The sequence below is a fragment of the Amia ocellicauda genome, chromosome 15, assembly GCF_036373705.1.
Source record: "Amia ocellicauda isolate fAmiCal2 chromosome 15, fAmiCal2.hap1, whole genome shotgun sequence".
Classification (NCBI taxonomy): domain Eukaryota; kingdom Metazoa; phylum Chordata; class Actinopteri; order Amiiformes; family Amiidae; genus Amia; species Amia ocellicauda.
In genome coordinates, this window is record NC_089864.1 from 17808374 (window position 1) to 17832016 (window position 23643).

A 23643-nucleotide genomic window follows, 5' to 3' on the forward strand; every position below is an offset into this window, starting at 1 on the left:
AGTCTATAATTTTAATAGTAGGTGTATTTTAACAGTGAGAGACAGAATAACAACAAAACAATCCAGAAAAACACATTTCAAAAAAGTTATACATTGATTTGCATGTTAATGAGGGAAATAAATATTTGATCCCCTATCAATCAGCAAGATTTCTGGCTCCCAGGTGTCTTTTATACAGGTAACGAGCTGAGATTAGGAGCACTCTCTTAAAGGGAGTGCTCCTAATCTCAGCTCGTTACCTGTATAAAAGACACCTGTCCACAGAAGCAATCAATCAATCAATCAGATTCCAAACTCTCCACCATGGCCAAGACCAAAGAGCTGTCCAAGGATGTCAGGGACAAGATTGTAGACCTACACAAGGCTGGAATGGGCTACAAGACCATCGCCAAGCAGCTTGTGAGAAGGTGACAACAGTTGGTGCGATTATTCGCAAATGGAAGAAACGCAAAATAAGTGTCAGTCTCCCTCGGTCTGGGGCTCCATGCAAGATCTCACCTCGTGGAGTTTCAATGATCATGAGAACGGTGAGGAATCAGCCCAGAACTACATGGGAGGATCTTGTTCATGATCTCAAGGCAGCTGGGACCATAGTCACCAAGAAAACAATTGGTAACACACTACGCCGTGAAGGACTGAAATCCTGCAGCGCCCGCAAGGTCCCCCTGCTCAAGAAAGCACATGTACAGGCCCGTCTGAAGATTGCCAATGAACATCTGAATGATTCAGAGGAGAACTGGGTGAAAGTGTTGTGGTCAGATGAGACCAAAATCGAGCTCTTTGGCACCAACTCAACTCGCCGTGTTTGGAGGAGGAGGAATGACTCCAAGAACACCATCCCCACCGTCAAACATGGAGGTGGAAACATTATGCTTTGGGGGTGTTTTTCTGCTAAGGGGACAGGACAACTGCACTGCATCAAAGGGACAATGGACGGGGCCATGTACCGTCAAATCTTGGGTGAGAACCTCCTTTCCTCAGCCAGGGCATTGAAAATGGGTTGTGGATGGGTATTCCAGCATGACAATGACCCAAAACACACAGCCAAGGCAACAAAGGAGTGGCTCAAGAAGAAGCACATTAACGTCCTGGAGTGGCCTAGCCAGTCTCCAGACCTTAATCCCATAGAAAATCTGTGGAGGGAGCTGAAGGTTCGAGTTGCCAAAAGTCAGCCTCGAAACCTTAATGACTTGGAGAGGATCTGCAAAGAGGAGTGGGACAAAATCCCTCCTGAGATGTGTGCAAACCTGGTGGCCAACTACAAGAAACGTCTGACCTCTGTGATTGCCAACAAGGGTTTTGCCACCAAGTACTAAGTCGAAGGGGTCAAATACTTATTTCCCTCATTAACATGCAAATCAATGTATAACTTTTTTTAAATGCATTTTTCTGGATTTTTTTGTTGTTATTCTATCTCTCACAGTTAAAATACACCTACCATTAAAATTATAGACTGATCATTTCTTTGTCAGTGGGCAAACGTACAAAATCAGCAGGGGATCAAATACTTTTTTATATATGTATTATGTATATATAATTACACGCACACACATACAATTATACACAGAGCAACAACTCTGTACTTCATTAATCAGATGTGACACTTGGTTAGACTGGGTTTTCTCAGTGTCTGACATTAATGAAAAAACAAAACTCCTTTGTAAACTGAGGAATAGTAGAAATTACAGTGTTACAGTCTTACCAGAGAGGTCTTTATTTAGGCAATCCTATCTTGGAATCTCTCATAGTTTACAAGCTATCAGTCAGACTCCTTACCTGTGTGCTCCAGTTCGTCCACATCAGTGCCGGGACTGTGGTATTCTTGTATTTAGTAACATCCACTGCCTGTACCTGGAATTAATGCAAATGTTTTATTGTTGTACACTAAGTAACATTCTTGTAAGCTCATGGCAGACAAGACTGAAATAAATAGGGAACCAGAGCTAAATATGACTAGAAACATGTGGAGCTTTACAGAACATTATTCATCTGTGCTACTCACAAATTCCTACAGAAATGTTATTATTTTGTAGACATCTGCAGTGCACAGTATAATTGCTCCAAATAAATCCATTCCAATCTATGAAAAATGAATATAACTATTTTAATATGAATCAAGCGATTCTGGCAGTCGTAGTTTTATATTAAGGTAATAACTGTAATTGTAGGTATCTATCCAGTGTTCTTGTCTGGATGATTGGTAGCAAGGCACAGATGCTTACGTGCAAAGCATATAATTACCCTGCAGATGATTACTAATAGAGAGAGAGTGCGCACTGAATAACAGCACAAGAATTGGGTCAGACAGAGGTGAAACCCTGCCCTGGAATTAAAGCCTGTGAGTGTCACTTTGAGAACAGAGGGAAAGTGATGCAGGTGTACAGCACCTCGTTTAATGTCTTTTTTAATTTGCACAAGGTGCCAGTTCAGTGCCCTTGATGGGTCCTGCTTGATGATAAGAGAGCTTCCCCTGTGTGATCAATTTCTAGTGCATTCACCAGAGAAAAGACAGGAGACTCAGTGGGAAAATGAAACAAGCTTCAATTAACTATGTAGTCTGTCTTTCGTATGTGAAGTGATTGACTAATATCACAATAAGCACAGCGATTCAGCCTTTTTTGGATGTTCACCAAGGACTTTCTCTGTCTTAATATTATTAATATTAATATAGCATTAAGCAGCCACTTTATTTTCTCCACTGCTTGCAGTGTGGTTAAATTGGCCTCAACACCTGCATCTCATTGCTTCCCAGTGCACAGTGCATCTTGGTGCAATCTAGTGTACTATGGTGCACTTTGATACCAGCCGGGTACAGACTTGGTGCAGAACCTGGTGCAGCATGGTGCATTGCGGTGCATTTCTGGTGCACTTCAGTGTAGGAAATAATCTGGCAGTACAGATTACTGGTGCCCACACCGACCTGCACTGATTGTAGCCCACTTTCAGCACACCATTAAGCTTACTAACAGTGCTGTTTCTGCCCTTTTTGTTTGAGAGATTAAAATTGATTGATTTGCAGTGCCTATAGAAAGTCTACACCCCCTTAAACTTTATTTGCATTCACAGTGCCTCAGTTTCAGATGAGGATTTCTTCCATTTATCTACACAGCATACTCCATACTGTTAAGGGAAAAAGTTTTTATTGTGAAAAATATATATTAAAAATAAAAACTTAAATATAACGGGATAAGTCTCGACCCCCCTGAGTTAATACTTATTGGAAGAACCTTTAGCAGCAGTTACAGCTGTGAGTCTGTACAGGTCTCTACCAAATTTGTCCACCTACATTTGGCAATATTTGTCCATGCTTCTTTACAAAACTGTTTAAGCTCTGTCAGGTTCCTTGGGGAGCGTTGATGGACAGCACAGCAATCTCATCGTGATACAAAATTTTAATTGGATTTAAGGCGCAGCTCTGACTGGGCCACTCAAGGAAATGTACCTTTGTATATCGTAACCACTACAGTGTCATTGAAGGTGAACTTTAGATACACTCGACCACAAAAAAGTATATTTTATTTGCCTACTTCCAAAGTGGTCTTTCTTGAGTACCATAAAGGCCAGATTTGTGGAGTGCTTCGGCAATTGTTGTCCCATGCACACTTTGACCAGTGTTGGCCATAAAAGCCTGTCGCTTATGGCCCCTTGGAAGCCTCTCTCCTTCTTGCTCGGTCATCCAGTTTGGAGGGATGGTCTGATCTAGACAGGGTCTTGGTGGTGCCATATACCTTCCACTTCTTAATTATCTTTACCATCTTGAAGGGATAGTTGATATTTTTTTTATACCCATCCCCTGATCTGTGCTTTTCAGCAACTTTGTCCCAGTCTTTTGAAAGCTCCTTGGTGCTCATGGTTGAGTCTTTGTTTTGAAATGCACGACCCAGCAGAGGGATCCTACAGGAACTGCTGAATCTGTCCTGAAATCATGTGAATCACTACAATTTAACACAGGTGGAGTCCACTTAGCTTGATGTGTGATTTCGAAAGATTGCTTACACCTGAGCTAATTCAGGATTGCTGTTACAAGGGGGTGGACACTTATCCAAAACAAACTATTTCAGCTTTAATTTTTAATACATTTTCTACAAATTTCTAGAATTTATTTTTCACCTGGAAGTTGTGGGGTCAGATGTGTTGATATGGTGTGTGTGCATGTGATATATTTTAATGCAGACTATAAGGCAACAGCAGGTGAAACTTTTGAAATGGGGTGCAGATTTTCTCTAGGCACTGTACATTCTCTGGTATGCATTAATATAGAGGTATAAACCAGTATTCAGTTCTTTAACAAAAAAAAGTTTACTGACTCATTCAGCATCTCTGCCATTAATTTACTTCAATTTCAGAATGTTGTTCCCTTAAAGCTCCTTCCTTTCTTTTTAAACCTGCAGAACTCTGTAAACAATGAACCCATTCTGCAATCTTCTTCATTCCAGCTAAGTGTGTAGCAGAAACTGTCATATTTCATATCTGCATTGTGTGCGGACCCTGCCATGGACTCTGCCACCTCTGTCTGTTTAAATGCCAATAGCCATTTAACACTGAGAATGGATTAAAAAAAGAAAGAAACTGCCAAACTGTTTTGAAGCCTGCTGGTAATCTCTGAGCTATTTTAGGATGAACTTCAGGGTGAAAAATGATGAAGGTTGCTGATGTAATCCTTGTTGCCCAGCAACCACTGTTTTTCCAGTTCGTAGCTTCCATGCTCACTAATAGTGTAAAGTTGATGATTTCGTTGACGATTAGTAGAAAGTCTGAGAGCTTTTTTTATTTAAGTTTACCCTGTGGAAATAATCCTTTACAAGCTTTTATTTGAAGCTACACCAAGGATTTGTGCTGCAAGCTGTTAGTCTCAAGTCCATGAAGATTGTGAAACATAGAGGTATATATTTAGACCCAAAAAAGGATGCTACTGCACTACAAATACAATATTATGTATCCACTTTTTTCCTAGCCTGAGCAGAGGTAAAATGTCAGATGCTGCTGAGGAAATGTGACATTTTTAGTCTTTAAATGTGTGTGTGTGTGTGTGTGTGTGTGTGTGTGTGTGTATGTATGTATGTATGTATATATATATATATATATATATATATATATGTATGTGTGTGTGTGTATACACATAATGGTGAGTAAAAATATACGTAATAGTCTAAGTAAAGCTCAGAATAGAAAATAAATAAATATACTCTCTCATATATCTCACACACATACATACATGAAAGAACCGTTGTGTATAATAATGCAATAGGAAAAGCAAATTCTCTGAGTTAGAATTATATGAAAATGGTATAGCTTCGATTTGAAAAAGTGGTAATGCCATCTTAAACGTACATATCTTTTTATCTCCTCTCTCATGATCCCATGAGTTTCATTACTAAACTGCTGAGCAACTGGTTCATCTTAGCAGAAATTGAAAATCAATGTACATTTCTGATGCATTTATATATACTTTATCCCCCAACTGCCTTCTAGAATCATAGAAATGTCACCCTGATACTTGTGGAAGCATAACATAAGATGACATTGAATCTGTACAGTACAGTAATATACACTCACCTAAAGGATTATTAGGAACACCTGTTCAATTTCTCATGAATGCAATTATCTAACCAACCAATCACATGGCAGTTGCTTCAATGCATTTAGGGGTGTGGTCCTGGTCAAGACAATCTCCTGAACTCCAAACTGAATGTCTGAATGGGAAAGAAAGGTGATTTAAGCAATTTTGAGCATGGCATGGTTGTTGGTGCCAGACGGGCCGGTCTGAGTATTTCACAATCTGCTCAGTTACTGGGATTTTCACGCACAACCATTACTAGGGTTTACAAAGAATGGTGTGAAAAGGGAAAAACATCCAGTATGCGGCAGTCCTGTGGGCGAAAATGCCTTGTTGATGCTAGAGGTCAGAGGAGAATGTGCCGACTGATTCAAGCTGATAGAAGAGCAAGTTTGACTGAAATAAGCACTCGTTACAACCGAGGTATGCAGCAAAGCATTTGTGAAGCCACAACACGTACAACCTTGAGGCGGATGGGCTACAACAGCAGAAGACCCCACCGGGTACCACTCATCTCCACTACAAATAGGAAAAAGAGGCTACAATTTGCACAAGCTCACCAAAATTGGACAGTTGAAGACTGGAAAAATGTTGCCTGGTCTGATGAGTCTCGATTTCTGTTGAGACATTCAGATGGTAGAGTCAGAATTTGGCGTAAACAGAATGAGAACATGGATCCATCATGCCTTGTTACCACTGTGCAGGCTGGTGGTGGTGGTGTAATGGTGTGGGGGATGTTTTCTTGGCACACTTTAGGCCCCTTAGTGCCAATTGGGCATCGTTTAAATGCCACGGCCTACCTGAGCATTGTTTCTGACCATGTCCATCCCTTTATGACCACCATGTACCCATCCTCTGATGGCTACTTCCAGCAGGATAATGCACCATGTCACAAAGGTCCAATCATTTCAAATTGGTTTCTTGAACATGACAATGAGTTCACTGTACTAAACTGGCCCCCACAGTCACCAGATCTCAACCCAATAGAGCATCTTTGGGATGTGGTGGAACGGGAGCTTCGTGCCCTGGATGTGCATCCCACAAATCTCCATCAACTGCAAGATGCTATCCTATCAATATGGGCCAACATTTCTAAAGAATGCTTTCAGCACCTTGTTGAATCAATGCCACGTAGAATTAAGGCAGTTCTGAAGGCGAAAGGGGGTCAAACACAGTATTAGTATGGTGTTCCTAATAATCCTTTAGGTGAGTGTATATGTAAAGTTAGGTACATAAATATTTGGACAGTGACACAATTGTCATCATTTTGACTCTGTACGCCACCACAATGGATTTGAAAGGAAACAATCAAAATGTGCTTTAAGTGTAGACTTTCATCTTTAATTTGATGGTAGTTACACCCAAATTGTGTGAACGGTGTAGGAATTACACCCATTTTTATATGCCCCCCCCCCAATTTTAGGGTCTCAAAAGTAATTGGACAAACTAACATAATCATTAATTAAATTGTGAGTTTCAATACTTGGTTGTAAATCCTTTGCCTGAAGTCTGGAACCCATAGACATCACAAGATGCTGGGTTTCTTCCCTGGTGATGCTCTGCCAAGCCTGCACTGCAGCTGTCTTTAGTTCCTGCTTGTTCTTGGGGCGTTTTGCCTTCAGTTTTGCCTTAGAAATCAAAACAAACCAATCGGAGATATAGAAAAAACATAGGTGATGACAATTGTGTCACTGTCCAAATATTTATGCACCTAACTGTATTTTCCCTTTGCAATTCAAAAGAAAATACATTTAGGAAAATACAGTATCCTTTCTCCATCCCTAAACACATAGACCCGCTAAACAGAGATAAAGACACACCTCCACAATGGCACCATCCAAGATACGTTCATCATCTTGTTGTCCGTTTCCCACTCAAGTGCACAGCCTTACAGTTACCTAAGCACAGACACGGGTGGTGGTCATCACTGGCTCAGCTTATTTTTGCTTCCGCTCCAAGCTCCCATTTATGGTCCACTGGTGAGTTAGCTTGGGTTGACCTAGATTTCTTTTGAAACTGAGAAAAAAAAAAGAATATGCATTATCAATGAAAACCAATATGCTTGATATTAAAAGGCACCATGGATTTGGAATCCATGTTTGGGTTTCTGAGGCAAAGCCCTTAGAATGAATTAAATGCTACCAGATACTAGATGAAAGATAACCAGTCTGGAATGCTTTTATTCTGCCTGTTTGTGGAGACAATGCGTACTCCTGTTTCCAACTTCGAAGAACAGCCGAAATGTCACCAGTGTGAACAAACAGCCCTGTAGGTCCTGTGTTGTCTCTGCCAGTTACTAATGCTATTTCTCAAGCACTCAAAAACGTTTGCATCGCCTGCACTCCTGCTTACAAGTGTTGCTTTCATAAAGCTACAAAAGCGCTCTATTCTGCTCAAGGGGATATGAAGACATGACTGGAAGTTGAACAACATTAACTCTTTATTCTGGTTTTCTGTGTTTTGGTGGCCATAAAGTTAGTTCCTGGGCCATTTCATATATGAGAAACTGCTACATTTGTGATCTAATCATCAAGACACTCGTTTTGTGTATATGCTGGCTGTCAAAATGATATTGCCACTTATCTGATTGAAATAAAAGGGAATAATTAGTATAATTTGATGGCAGTTATGTAATCGTGTACTTGTACCCAGTCCTTCAAACATCAATTCCAATGTGTGCATTGCGAAGAAAGGTCGCAATACTGAAAAGATTACATCGACAAAAATATGGACCACACTAATTTTTTTCATATTTATTTTAAGGCATTATTACAATAAAACGAGACAAAAAAGACTCAGCATGTTGGCAAACAAGCCTTCATTAATAGTAATTAACTGCAAAATATGAAATAATTTAATGATAAGTGCATAACGACATGCTGCTTTCATTAAGCTCACAAAAGAGGCCAACAATTAAAGATTCTGAACAAAATTAGATGGTTTAAGAGCTTTATTTTCATCATATCATATTTACATGTATATATTTATGTTGTTCAGAATGCATTCAGCACTATTGTTTCATCAATAATTATCTAATGGAAAATATGACATTTATGTCCTACCTAAAGTCATAATTTAGGATGAAGCTGAATTTGGTTATTTCCACATAGTTTTTCAAGAGGTAGGATGGTAGGAATTGCTATGTGCAGAATAATGAGCTTAATAGATGTTAGGCTGTTGTCTGAGTTAAATGGCTCTTGAATGAGTTCACTTTTTTTATTCTACACGGTATCACAGCAAAACATTTCTATGGGGTTAAGGTCAGCTGACTGTGAAGAACAACATATTAGTTTCAACACCTGCTGTTTTTCCTTGCATCCCTGCTTTCTTTACCTAGTTTTCATTTTAAATAACGTTTCCTCATCAAGTTGAGAATTACAAAACCATTCTCAGACTAGAATCCACACATTTTCCAGAATTATCTTTTTTTTGTATTTGGTGGTGATGGTAGGAACAGGTAAAGTAATTGCTTGGAAGCATTTTGTGTTTAGCAGAGAACCTGTAGCAATTACTGTGTTGAAGCTCCTCAGTGTGCAGCAGACGCATTTCTAGGATATCACCAGGTGCAATACAGTTTTCATTCGCTAAACTGTAGCTAGCATCGCACAGGACACAATTTGTAAACCTGCTCTGGTACAAATGCAGTTTCTCCTATTGTTGTATTGTATTGTCGGGAAATAATTGTTTCTCCATACTAGATGTCCAACCAAATTAATGTGCATTTTACACTGTGCTATTTTAAGCTCTGGTGCTGTTCAGAATAAATTGCCTCCATGGCAGTTTTTGGTGTTCTGAATGGTGTTTACATTGTGCAAAGATTTAGACATGCAGTCCCTTCCTGGGAAATTTTCAAAACAAGCAAACTAGAACAACACAAAACAAGACCAAGCTGATGAAAGTCACAGATGAATGCATCATGTGTGTCATTCGCCTCCACCTTCTCATGTTCCAGTTAGCACGGCTCTTATGGTTGTGGACAATGCTGGGTATCTGCTTCCCATCAGCGCATGGCTCGAGGCCCAGGAAACAATCAATTAAAAATCCTAGCTGGCCAATAGGCTTTCTGTCCTGTTTCATTGAGTTCTTCATATGTATTATGGAATAACAATAATGAAAATATTGAAAGGTCTCTACTTCAATTTTAAGCATTATTGTCTAGCTACTGGAATTATTGGTGGTGACTTGCTGCCTGGTCTTGCTTGTTTTTTGTTTTTTACACTCCTATCTCTGTTAGTAGTAACACTATTTACACTTCCACATATTTTCTATTTCATTTTGGTACAATGGACCTGAATATAGCTGACCTTCTCTGTGTAGTCAACACAGAACATTTGTCTGTGAAACTTGCATTGCATTAGTTTTTTCCCCGCACCTTTACTGTAAAATAGATTGCCTCTATAAAAAATGAACTATTGTATTATAAAATGTAGCTATATAAAATCAAAGTGGTCACGTGTTAAAAACCATACAGTTCATCAAAGGAAAGCTGCATATTTTTCAAAGTGTTCTACTACTAGAAAAAAACTGCATTCTGTGATTTTGTTAAGACTGAGCACCTGCAGGCTCTTTGGCTTTTAGCCATAGAAAGCATCATGTGCAACCTCTGTAAGCCTTAATCTCTTTTTAATTTAATTTGGAGTTTTTTTCCCCGTTGTTGTGAAAAAGAAACGCATGAATTGTTTTTTGAACTGCATTAAACTAATGTACTCTTCATGCAAGTTTGTCAGGCATTCCTCGAATTAAGTTCAGCTTGGGTGGAGGAAAAACAAATCTGAAAGCTTCTTTGCTCTTCTGGTTGACATTTCTAGTGGGTTTGTTATTAGGATTAAATCCAAGGAAAATGTGTTTTCTTGTGGTAAATGATAAATACAGTTGTTCTTTTTATTAACTTTTTCACGTTGTGATTTACAAGGCTTTGAAAAGGTGGGCTGTTCTAAAGCACCAAAGCTACACCTTTGTGCCAAAACAAAATGATAGTTACCTTCATAATTTTTTCCTAGTGTACAGATCAGTACAAGCATCAACAATGAACAGGAAATACCTAAAGAAATATCCTCTGTTCACTAAAGGACTAGCCGGGTTCGCTATTTTGCGTTCAATGTTAAGTAATGCGGCACAGCGAAACAAAGAGTGAACTGAAGAAGGTGTGATTAATGGTAAGTAGGAGAGGAAGAGCTCCTCAACCTTTCATTTGAATTCCTGTCGCGCCATCCTGACCTTGGATAAGATGCTTGAGCCCGAGGCTGAAGTGAAAGCCCGGCGACTGTGCATCATGGGCTCTGCTAGAGCAAGGCATGACAGAACTTCACCCACAATGAGTCTGCCTGGATCTACTATGTCGAATAATTGCGAGATTCTCAGTAACAGATTTTCAAAGGCAGACTTCAGGAGGAGCAATGCTGCACAGATGTTTATGTGCCTGTGCAGCTCTGCAGAACATGTTTAGAAGCCTGTCAGGAATGGGGACGGCATGGGGCTGGGTCTCAATTCGAGCAAACCGGCATTTACAGCTGGCATTAATTTGCACCGTTGTAGGCTGCCTCTTGCAGATCCCTAGTATTAGAGAAGATGGGCTTGAACTGCCCTCTTGCCCTTGAAAGGATCCCTCACCCTAGGAGGCTTCTCTGTGGAATGACAGCCCATTTGGTTGAGTTCTCAGTTTGACAGGCTCTTCCTTGCCTGCTGTGTGGATTCATATAAACATTCTGCCTCCGTAGTTGTCAAAGCGACACCTTTCGGGGGCATGAAATTGTGATCGGATGTACAGGAAAGTCATTCACCACCTGAAGAGTTGGCAAATATCCACGGGCTTCTGTTGGAATTGCCATCATGTAAATCACTCCAGCTTTTACTTATCTCAAATTTGGCATATGCCCATGTTACATTCAGATGATATAAAAAGTAAATGGAAGCTCAATGTTCGAAGGAGTATATTATAAATGTGGTTACTCCTTTATTATTCTGGCATTTGCCTTCTGCATGAAATATGTTTACAGATTGGAAGAGATCAGGAATGGTTCAAGGGAATATGGGAAGAGCACATTCCTGGCACAGTATCTGTATAAAGGATTCTCGAGGAGTGGGGGAAGGGACCATTTTGGAAGGGATAGCCCTACATGCTCATTAGAGGCTTTTAGGAGGATAATAGTGAAATATATGTGTATAGAATCTGATACTTGAGAAAAAGGAAATCATAAAGAAGTATTAAACTGCCAGCATAGTCAGCAAACATAGTAAAATGTATTGAAAGTTACAAAAAAAAAAGTTTTCTTGATCTCTTGAGAGAATGGATGATCCTGGAGATACAATTTAAAACGGACTATCTAGTTTTCTTACTAGAAATCAGAAACGTATATAGCAGGAGTAAAATCAGAAACGGGTCAACCCTAGATGTGTTGATGCTGAAATTAGTTTTTGCCTTGGAAAACGAAACTTTTTACATATATTTAAGTCATAACTGTTCCTGAATTAACAGGCATGTTTTGGAAACCAGAAATTACATGATCTTTGCTGCCTAACTCATGTGTAAATATTTAATTACTGACTTTCTTTACTGTGTAATAGTCATTAACTGTGTTACAGCTTAATTGCTAACTTGGATGCATTTAGTAATTAGAACAGAACTGTAAGCCTGAGTTAAGCTTGAGTTTTCATTAGAGTGATTCTCGTGCTGTCAGTCTCTGAGCATTACAGTACATGTAATACTTTAAGGAGACATTGTCAATGTCATAAATATACACTCACCTAAAGGATTATTAGGAACACCTGTTCAATTTCTCATTAATGCAATTATCTAACCAACCAATCACATGGCAGTTGCTTCAATGCATTTAGGGGTGTGGTCCTGGTCAAGACAATCTCCTGAACTCCAAACTGAATGTCTGAATGGGAAAGAAAGGTGATTTAAGCAATTTTGAGCGTGGCATGGTTGTTGGTGCCAGACGGGCCGGTCTGAGTATTTCACAATCTGCTCAGTTACTGGGATTTTCACGCACAACCATTTCTAGGGTTTACAAAGAATGGTGTGAAAAGGGAAAAACATCCAGTATGCGGCAGTCCTGTGGGCGAAAATGCCTTGTTGATGCTAGAGGTCAGAGGAGAATGGGCCGACTGATTCAAGCTGTTGTTGACACGTACAACATTGAGGCGGATGGGCTACAACAGCAGAAGACCCCACCGGGTACCACTCATCTCCACTACAAATAGGAAAAAGAGGCTACAATTTGCACAAGCTCACCACAATTGGACAGTTGAAGACTGGAAAAATGTTGCCTGTCTGATGAGTCTCGATTTCTGTTGAGACATTCAGATGGTAGAGTCAGAATTTGGCGTAAACAGAATGAGAACATGGATCCATCATGCCTTGTTACCACTGTGCAGGCTGGTGGTGGTGGTGTAATGGTGTGGGGGATGTTTTCTTGGCACACTTTAGGCCCCTTAGTGCCAATTGGGCATCGTTTAAATGCCACGGCCTACCTGAGCATTGTTTCTGACCATGTCCATCCCTTTATGACCACCATGTACCCATCCTCTGATGGCTACTTCCAGCAGGATAATGCACCATGTCACAAAGGTCCAATCATTTCAAATTGGTTTCTTGAACATGACAATGAGTTCACTGTACTAAACTGGCCCCCACAGTCACCAGATCTCAACGCATTAGAGCATCTTTGGGATGTGGTGGAACGGGAGCTTCGTGCCCTGGATGTGCATCCCACAAATCTCCATCAACTGCAAGATGCTATCCTATCAATATGGGCCAACATTTCTAAAGAATGCTTTCAGCACCTTGTTGAATCAATGCCACGTAGAATGAAGGCAGTTCTGAAGGCGAAAGGGGGTCAAACACAGTATTAGTATGGTGTTCCTAATAATCCTTTAGGTGAGTGTATAACAGGTTCTTTGCAAGGGTTGGTTTTGTTCAGGTATGCACAGAAATAATTTTTTGTCTTGCACCTGTGTTTTTATGACTCATAACTAATTTCTGCATAATTTGTGTCCATAATGCAAACGGTTGTTCACAGCTAAATAGACATTTGAAAGAATGTGTGCTTGTAAAACAAACCCAAGCCTGTTCTGCCTGTCATCCCTCTGTCTTACCATGTTAAGTCTTCAAGACGCACCTCCTTCTGAGTTCTCTTAATTGGCCTTTTGAATCACACTGCAAAATATAGAGATCATTAACCAATACCTAACCTCAGATAGAGAGAGAAGAAAGATAACAGCAACCAGCCCCAGCCTAAAGCTATTTTATTTATGGTGAGGTGGATGTAGAAAACAACAGCAACCACAACAAAAATGAACAGACAACAAATCCTTCTTTATTTTGGTTTCCTACACTTTACTGTGATTTAACCAGTGTTCACTACAGGAAACTTTAGTAAGACTTCAACCAACATTGCGGGAGTCCACCCATATAAATACTTTCATCTTTGAGATAGTAATTTCCGTCTCCTGTTTAACATATATATTGTCTTTGCAGGTGTGTTTGTTTCGTCCACTAACTTGGCTCTTCTCTCTCCTCGGTCAGAAAGTGGATCGCCCATTACTGCCTCCTGCGTTGGGCTGGGAAGTTCATTATCACCCCCTGCAGGGCAAGCTGGCAAGTCTGTACCAGGATACAATGGTATGAACAGTTCTGCACACCGCTTTATGAAAACAAATAATTGTATAAGGTACACAAAAGTATGATTGTTTTATGAAGGAACCAAAAATAGTAATTAGTTTAATTCCATAGGCGAGAGGCATTCACTTGTAATTAAAACTGCTCAGGAGCAATAATGAGAATTGTACTTGACTGTGGTGAGGTTTGGGGTTTTGTGTTTTTTTTTTTTTTTTTTTACAAACAAGTTTATATTTATAAGCATGAGGGGCACAGGGTACAACTTCTTCTTCTATTGTATTCCTTCAGTTGTGCCAAGTTAACTACTGAAATGTATTCAGTGATTTTATTATTATTATGATTTATTTATTGGAAGAGGCCTTATCCAAGGTTAATTTAAACAGCACATTAATGTGTGTGTATAAATAATGCAGCTCACAACATTATCTGGGGTCTTTACATTGATTTTAAATATTCAAAGATGTTCATTAATATGATGTGGGAGCACCAGTGTACTCTCTCTGTTCTGTTACATGTTTTTTCTACCCCTCTCCCTCAAGTCATAGTCCTCGATGACAACATGAAAGAAGTGAAACCGAGGACTCTGGGAAACATTCTGATAAAGTAAGCTATAGTGCACTTTTTCACTTATTACAGCAGTTGTAAAGGAGATGTGCATGATATAGTGGGGGTGTCCACATTATGATCATGGAAACCTTGTGAACTGGGATTTGGAAAGACCATTGTGTTGCTCAACTTGAGCCTCTTGTTAAAAAAATACCATTATTTACAAAGAGAGCTGTATCCTCTCCGTTTATGATTCTGACAACATTCTGCTACTTATGTCACACAAGAATGCAAATTGGATTTTGGTATTCGTGCAATGCACTTCCCAGTTTATTTTGTTGATGCCAAAAATGCAATTTACCACCACAAGAAAGCAAATAATCAATCACATTCTAGTAAAACTGATCTCTTTAGAGATTTGAAAAGTTCTGAAGGGCTGTCTAACACTTCTTAAGGCTATGTTTTATTTATATCAGATGTTTAAAATTGATTTTATGATGACCTTGAAATACAAGTTTACTTGTATGGAGGCATTACAACTATCCCAACAACAACAACACAATCACAGTTATATATAATCTTATTTAATTTATAGCACATTTTCTTTCTAAATATGTTGACAATTTAATATATTATCAATATTCATTATGGAAATAGATTCTTGAAAAGACAGTTTGGTGTTTTACTTCCATGTGAAAGGAAATTTAAAATACTTCTGAAATGTAATTATTTTAAAAAGGATGCTTATATGATTTGGTACATTACTGGTTGAGTTTTAATTGTTTTTAATTTATAGTAAATTCTATTTTAATCATTGAAGTGTCCTAGATTTTACTACTGCAACAGATGATTTGTGGAAATGCATCTGATGTATTTCTGGAAAGACAGGTACTTCTGATGGTATGACAATGTGATCACCTTAACATTGACTATGAATTATAGCTTGATTACAGTTAGACCAATGCATTTGAGATATATAAGGCATTTGGCATTTTTCTACCATTTCTCATGAATTTTAAGAATACATAATCTATTTTGACATTATCCAGCACAGTATGTTGTGACATATGTCTTCTTTTCATCTCTTAAGATACTTTCCTTACAGAACTCAAAGCATTAAGAGTGTAAAATTTACATTAAGTAAGACAAACATGGAAAGTAAAGCACACAGTGCATCCCAAAAGACTTACAAAAGACTACATGATCTCTCTCATGTTTGTCTTTCAAAGGAGGCTGGCATGTTTCCAATACAAAGCACAGTATAACCCAATCAGAGTCAATATCTATTTTAAGGTTTGCGAGTTAGATGAAATTGTGGATGTGTAAAGGCTGGGGCTTTTATATTTGAAGTGGAATTGAAATGTTAAAATAATATTTGGGTTTTCATGTATATTTATCCCCATTCCAATTTGGAGTGTGTATTTTCAAAACCAGCTTCGAGATCTGAGCCTGCTCTTAAACATTACCTGCCAGAGCATGTTTTGAATTACTTTATTTTTCTCTAAACACCACAGACATACACAGACAAGTGTATTGAATTAAGATTAAAATCCTTTTCTGTTGAAAGCATGAAGAAGATCTCGATTCAGCCATGTTCTTATTTGTATCAGATTTTACTTAGAAGTAGCCTTTTCTCAGGAAATGAAAAGTTATTGTTTCTGTTGTGACTTTATATTTAAAAAAAAACCATCAACTTTCCCACAAAACATTCCTGTGTGCCAGGACCTGGCTGTTCAGTCAGTCGATACCCCTGTCTGCAGATGGCAATGAAAAGCTGGTCTGTTCAGCAAGGGAAGAAAGCTGAGGTCAGGTCAAGCCATGTAGAGATTTGCACCAAATATTTTCTCAAGGTTTGGCTCAGTGCAATGATATCTATTTTCATGGCTTATGAGCTGTTCATGATATTAAACTAAAAGATGGCACAGCAAATCAATATGTTTCGGGAGCAGAATGAATCCGTAGGGGTTCTCAGACAAGCTAATCTGCACTGATTGTCATTTTGATTGAAATTATTGTTACCCTACTTGTTCCTACATTTTCAATACCCAATCCACTCTCTGTATAGTGATTGGGGATATTTTAGAAAGCTTGCGTGACATTGAAAAAGCAGTACTATGGATACTACTCTAAAGGATTTGAAGTTATTGGGTTGTGAGTCCATTTTGAATAGCTGAAGATATGGGCTATTAGTCTGAGAGACATTTTCAGCCTAAGAAATGTGTTATGATATCAAGTAGTAATGTCACCCATGTAAAACATGAATAATAATTACTTCCCCCATTTATCCCCCTTGGCTTTTATTTTAGTCTTAAAATTTTACACTTCCTAGAACCGAGGAACATCCCAGATGCGCTACTGAGGGATCACAGCAGTTTTTGTATTTTCTTTCCCTATTTAATAGACTTCCATTGCCTCCAGGAGCAGCATCAACTCTTTGGCAAAATGATGACCTCTTCAGGGAGCTCTACTTCTCGAAGTTCCCTGTAAGTATTTTAGTATCTTTCAATTATTTTCCATAGATGATACTTTCTTTCGACAATACACCCGCCTGCATTCATGCCTCTGCTGCTGTCGATTGATATTCACTCTGCAGCGAGCAGAGAGAAGACGAAAGGCATCCTGATTGGGCTCTACCACCTCAGGGTTTTTTCCCTCATTCAGAAAGCTTGAAAGAGTCCTCCAAGAAATGAGTACAAATTGATTACAGCTCATTTAAACTGGAATAAATAAATGGATAACATGAATTTGCCTACAGCACTGTAAAGGCTAAAGGACATACATGAGATATTTCATAAAATCTCATATAGTTTGTAGCAAAAATAAATGCTGGCAGTGCTATTTATTGACCTGAATTGGAAGACATTATAACATCTGTGCCTGCTTTTCTTGTCCGAATAACTCTAGCCTATAGAAAAGGAGTTTTGTGTTGGCCTATGGGAAAAATGTCTAAAACCAAACCGTCAATTGTCACTTATTATCCTCCAAAGTTGGCCAATTTTCCATGTAAGGAACTATCAGCACTGGTTTAGTCCAAGCAGCTCAGATACAGGTTTAGGTAAAATGTCAGAACAACTAATTTCATGCCATTCAACAGATACAGGTTTATGACTGCTTGCCCCAGTGACATCATTCCCTCTAGACTCAGTGGAGGGTTTGATGCCCTTGAACCAGGGCACCAGACCTGTGCCTGCGATGGCAGTCCAGCCTAAATGGGGTCTGTCTGCACATGCTATCTTTGCAGAAATATTCCCTGACAATGCAGGTTGGAACTGTCCTCAAATCTTATTAATATTGCCCGTTTCCAATCTGAACTTCAGAGAGAGATGATGCGTCAGTCTTTTTCTGGTAGCCATTATCTGAAAAGGTCTCGGGTGTCATTTTACGTTGAAGAGCTTCACTGTCCGTATTGATGCGTTTCTAAGACACCTGATTCTGCTTGTGCTTGCTGTTGGTCATGAATGCCGGTCTGGCTGTAAAGTCCCCTTGTGGATTAAGGGTGCCATCTAGTGGTGTGAAATAATACAAATCTTGAGATGGAACTATGCAAATCTGTGTTCTGACTACAAATGTATTACAATCCAGCGGTTGTATAAATCCCCAGGCAGTTGAGGCAGTTTGGGAATAACTCAAGACACTGGCAAAGGGTTGCAGTTTCTCTGCTCACTGCTGCCCCTACATCTCAGATGTGTTTTGTATGTTGCTGAAGGATTATCTTTCTCTGCTCCAAGCAGTTTCACTGAGCCCCAAGCAATCATCACCTTATATAGTTTTCCTTTTCCTTTTTCCTTTTCAGAATTAAAAATGACAATTCTTTACAATGGTTCACCCAAACCTTTCTCCAGGTGACTGTAAATATGTTATTATTCTGAAATATTCAAAAAGATTTCCTTCCAGTAACAGAATAGGAGTGCTGTGAATGATATGGTCTTTACCTTTCATGTTCCTAGGGCTACTATGACACAATGGATGCGGGGTACATGGACGAGGAGGGCTTCCTGTACATCATGTCTAGATCTGATGATGTCATCAACGTTGCAGGCCACAGGCTTTCCACAGGAGCGCTGGAGGAGGTGAGTCAGTGAAGCAGAAAATTAGTGCTGGAGCTTACTGTCAAAATCAGTGGTGACACTCAAATTGACCAGGGACAGAATGCATCTCATTTGACCTTACTAAAATACTTAATCTATTTTTCATATATGATTGTGATGTATGTTTTCATTATTGTTATTATTTTTAATGTTCTTCTGTCCTTGTTTTCTAGGCTGTGCTACTGCATACTGCTGTGGCCGACTGTGCTGTGGTTGGGCTGGAAGACTCTTTGAAAGGTCATGTTCCTCTTGCCTTGTGCGTTTTAAAGAATGGTAAGATCATGAACAAGTTAGGAAATCTCTTGAAGACAGTTACATACAAAATGCCAAAATGTGTTTTCTACTTCTTAGTAGTCATGGGTGTTATGTCAGTCCAATTGTGTCTTATAGGACTTGTTTTTTGTCTTAAGGTTCATAAGAAGGAAGTCAGAATTTCTTATACTGTGTATACACTGGCCAATTTCAGCGTGTGGCTTATTAAATCAATGTGATATTGTTTTAAGGTTGTCAGTGTATTGTGTCGACCATTAAATTAATATCTGATAGTAAGATTTTAATTCTGTTGAATTTCTAGTTTAAAAATACAAATACAAAAAAACAGTAATCTGTGTACATGTGATGGGGTTCTAAAGTATGATGGTTTGAGCTGTGCTTTTATGAGCAATTAAATCAGGTTTAGTGCGTTGGTTCTGATTGCATTACATTTTCATTTTGCATGAGTTAGAGACGTGACGTATTGCCGCTCAGAGAAGGTGACCTCGGCAAACCCCGTCTTCGTGCACAGTGTATTGTGTGGCAGCTGGATAAGTGAAGCTTACAGTTGCAAAGAACAGCTGCTACAACAACATTCACCTCAGCTTGAACTTCCTTGTACATAATAGGGAACATTTGTAAACAGTCTGATTAAGTGAATGTGGGCATGTTTTTTGTCAAGGACTTGTTTTTATAGCATGTAGAATACCAGATTTTGGCAGTAATACATCGTCATAATTTCCTGGCTAAAATCCTGGCTAAACAATATATTGTTCTCTTATTTGTAAGATGTAATACAATATTTCTAGGAGCTTGTCTTTATGCAGTATGTAATTATAGTATGGGAGGACAGTTAAAACATGTTCAGACCAAACCAAACAACTAAAAAAAAGTAAAGCGCTTTTTATAGTTAACTTATAGACATTTAAAGATGCACGTGATGGTTGAGATATTTCTAATTCTCTTAAAAGGCTCTGGAACTTGATCTTTTGCCTTGCTGTCATTCTGCATACAGTCTCCATTGAGCAAACTAACACACTGTGAGTTTCCCATCACTGCTGCCTTTGACAGAGGAGGTCTTTGTCTGGTTTGGTCCTAGGCATGAAGACAGAAGAAGCGCGTGTGACGGAGGAGATTGTGAAGGTGGTGAGAGCGAACATCGGTCCTGTGGCTGCCTTCAGGAAGGCCGTGTTTGTGAAGAGGCTGCCCAAGACCCGCTCGGGAAAGATCCCACGCTCCACCATCTCTGCCCTCGTCAATGGGAAACCCTACAAGGTACTGTGCAGCTTTACTGACTTCACACTAGGGCTGATCATTTTCTTTTGTACACTTCCTGTTTTATAATGTGCGTTGGTCCACCTCATCTAAGTGTCATGAAGCACATTCATATCCGTTCCACGTCTCACTGCTCCAAACAGGTTTTATTGAGAAATTCAAGAGCACCTGCAATTTAAGATGAGAACATTGGTTCACAAATAACTAATTCCTTTCTTTTTCATCAAACGATACTGCTTAACTTTTTAAAATTTGTACTGAATTAATCTAATCTCAGTTATGTCATTATTATTCATCTGCATAGTCTTTTGTTCTTGCAATATCTTTATTATTATAATGTTGTGCTAAACACTAACTGCTTGTTCAGTTCTTACGCTGCACACAGCACTTCACTGGGATACCTAGTTTTAAGCTTGTGCTCTTAGTTATTATTTACAATTATTGATTTTATTATTGATCGAAAACATCACAAATCCCATTGACAACAATAGTGGAACATGTCAAATTCCACTCTCCTGCATGGACATCCCATCGCTGTATGGTCGTTAGCCAATCAGCATTGAGCCACAGTTGCTCCTATGTGTTATGAAATGTGGCCAGAAAAATAGGCTACATGCCTTAGTTCATCCCCTAGAATATATTTTAAACAATCGATAATTGTATGTTTTTACCAAGATTGTTCCATACTTTAAACAATATTTTACCATATTGTCCCCATGATTTTATCAAGTTTGTACTTTTTTTTTTTTTTTTAGATAACTTCTACCATAGAAGATCCTGATGTGTTCAAGGAAATTGCAGATGTCCTTAAAAAGAAACTGTGAAAGTTATTTGAGCTCTGAATATAAATGATCCTGTTTCGCAGCTCCATTCCACTAGTGCTTTGAAAATCAGAACTTAATTAAATGTCATTGATAGCGTATCATTATATCATTATAAATATTGTATTCTATGATATTAGGGAAGATCAATGAAAAGTCTTATGCACATGAAACTAACGAAACATTTTCAAATTTTAAACCTAGATGATGATGCTTTTTAGGAGGATCCATTAATACTCTGAAAGTCTTATAAACTCTGACTCAGATTTAAAAATCTTTACCTTTGCGAACATAAGGCAATTACTCCACCGTGTGGCCGATGGTGTTATTCCATGTACGTTTTTTTATAAAGAAAATCACTCTGACGGTATTTTATTGACAATGAAAAACTGATAACCATTTATTTTTGACTGTAAAACTGTCAATAATAAATAAAAAGACACAAAATGAAACAAACAAGATTCCTCTGTACATGCAAAAAAAGTAAAAAATCAAACAAACCAAAAAACTGCTTTTAGAAATAACTAAAAGACAGGTCTTCAGCTAAGATCAAGCAGCAATGATTTTGCAACTACAGAAGGGATTTAATCACTCTAAGAACTCACTCTGACAGAAACAAAGAGTAAACAATTATAGCAACACCAAATAAAGTCACAACAAGCAATATTTGTTTTTCTTTAAATTCCTCTTGACTATTATATCTTATATACTCTTTACACACTAAGAGTCTAACATTCTGTCTTTCAGTTATTTCATCTCATACAGTGACTTCATTGGCTGAAGTCAACACGAAAAAGGCCAACTTGGCTGAAAGCATGAAGATTCAAAGAGTAATTCTGATCCCGTTCGTTTTGACTTGAATTTATTGTGTTTTAAGGTAGTTGGAGCATCAGTGATGAAGTCCTGTGTCAATTTACCACATCTTACTGTAAAAAAACAAACACAAAAAAACAAAACAAAAAACAAGAGGAAATCCCATTGAGTGATAATAAAATCTTCTTGGTCCATGGCTGAAAGTGCAGATCTTATTTGAAGTAGACTAGGGAGAAAAACTGTAAAAGTGCATGTCACATCAGTAGCCATCACAGTGCTTTGCTGTGTCTTCCCCCAGAATTCCTAGTTGCCAACAGAGGTCCATTTCGTTCTGGTTAAAGTTCGCAACACGACTCACAGGACTGAACACCACATGGAGGCAGGTTTTGCAGCTGAAGAGAACGCAGTGCTAACGAAATCATATCGAAACAAGTGTCTTTCTCCAGGGTGCTACCACTGCTAAACATGTAAACCTGGTCACAATGAAAAACAGAACTCGGTGTCATGATGGAAAAAAAAACAAACAGCAGCATCTTTAAACATGGGAATAACATTAGGGTATTCACACAAACCCCATGCAATTCGTGTCTAATATATATGTGTATATATCACACACATATATATATAAACTGCCATATTTATATTCATTTACAGAGAACTTACACATGTCCTGTAAAGAAATACATACACAGTACATATGCTCAACTAGTATGTTACAAGAGAACAGTAGAAACTGCAACAATATGACAGGTCTGCAGGTATTTTTTAGCACCTTATGTTGGTGCCCAGTAATATGGACTTGGCTGTTAACTTCTGAAAGGACAATCTGGCTTCCTGTCCTGGAGTTGGCCCTTGTTTTTGGAGTGTTTCTTGGCAGTGCGTCTCGTCAGACCATCCGGTTCGTTTGACACAAAGATCTTCAGGCAGGGGGGTGTGAGGATCCTTATCACACACAGGAAAAAGATTCAGACACCACTGAAATGCAGAAACCTAGCGAACAAAAATAAGATACATTTAAAAAAAATCTGGTTTCCCATAAGTATGATGTCTAATCCTAAAGCCCTGGATCTCTCTCTTACTCTTCCACAAACCTTAAGAGATGGTAAGGGACTTTTTAAACTTTTATAACTTTCAATTTTTATTTGCCAACTCAGTTGTTGTCTATTTACACTTTGAAACAATATATATATGTGTGTGTGTGTGTCTAGATCACCAACAGCCTATATCAATCTACTGCTGGATGAAAGCATGCTTTTGGAAGTGAGATTAAACATGTTCAATTCTCTGGTACTGTAGCACTATGCAGACTTGAGGATTAGGAGCTGTCAAGCAAAATGTAAAACCAAGATACATTTCCTCTGGTTATCCTTTTTAATTTATTCCTATCCCTTCAGCCTGTAATGCTGAATACTGTACACATGTGACGTAACGTGTCACATAAGGCGGCATTCAGGGGATCATCATGTCTCATTCCTTTCAAACAAAAAAGTAAACCTGCAGGTATCACTGTAAAGGAGGTACGACTTATCAATGATGTGTTAATTGACAAAGATGCGCTGAATCTCCTTTTGTTTTAATGCAGTTGCTGATTTCAGTAATAGACTAGTTACTGATATTGTGAAATCCGTTTTCTTTAATCCTACGTACATCTTTGTTTATTAAGACTTA

The 23643-nt window shown here is 38.6% G+C and overlaps 2 protein-coding genes across 16 annotated transcripts in view; one reads left to right on the plus strand and one right to left on the minus strand.

Annotated features, from left to right (window-relative positions):
- The window catches only part of acss3 (acyl-CoA synthetase short chain family member 3), a 43506-nt gene extending 21885 nt beyond the window's left edge, over window positions 1-21621 (plus strand). For both annotated transcript variants that reach the window (XM_066687125.1, XM_066687126.1), the window contains exons 10-16: window positions 14088-14183; window positions 14720-14783; window positions 17128-17209; window positions 18674-18796; window positions 18988-19087; window positions 20166-20341; window positions 21097-21621. In XM_066687125.1, coding sequence (XP_066543222.1) covers window positions 14088-14183; window positions 14720-14783; window positions 17128-17209; window positions 18674-18796; window positions 18988-19087; window positions 20166-20341; window positions 21097-21165 — 710 coding nt within the window. In that variant the 3' untranslated portion in view covers window positions 21166-21621. The remainder of the gene's footprint in view (window positions 1-14087; window positions 14184-14719; window positions 14784-17127; window positions 17210-18673; window positions 18797-18987; window positions 19088-20165; window positions 20342-21096) is intronic.
- ppfia2 (PTPRF interacting protein alpha 2) overlaps window positions 21533-23643 on the minus strand; it is a 193052-nt gene continuing 190941 nt past the window's right edge. For 12 of the 14 annotated variants that reach the window (XM_066687113.1, XM_066687115.1, XM_066687119.1 and 9 more), the window contains one exon: window positions 21533-22965. The gene's annotated coding sequence lies outside the window, so the exon portion shown is untranslated. The remainder of the gene's footprint in view (window positions 22966-23643) is intronic. The other 2 variants (XR_010804706.1, XM_066687114.1) reach the window with 2 other exon arrangements.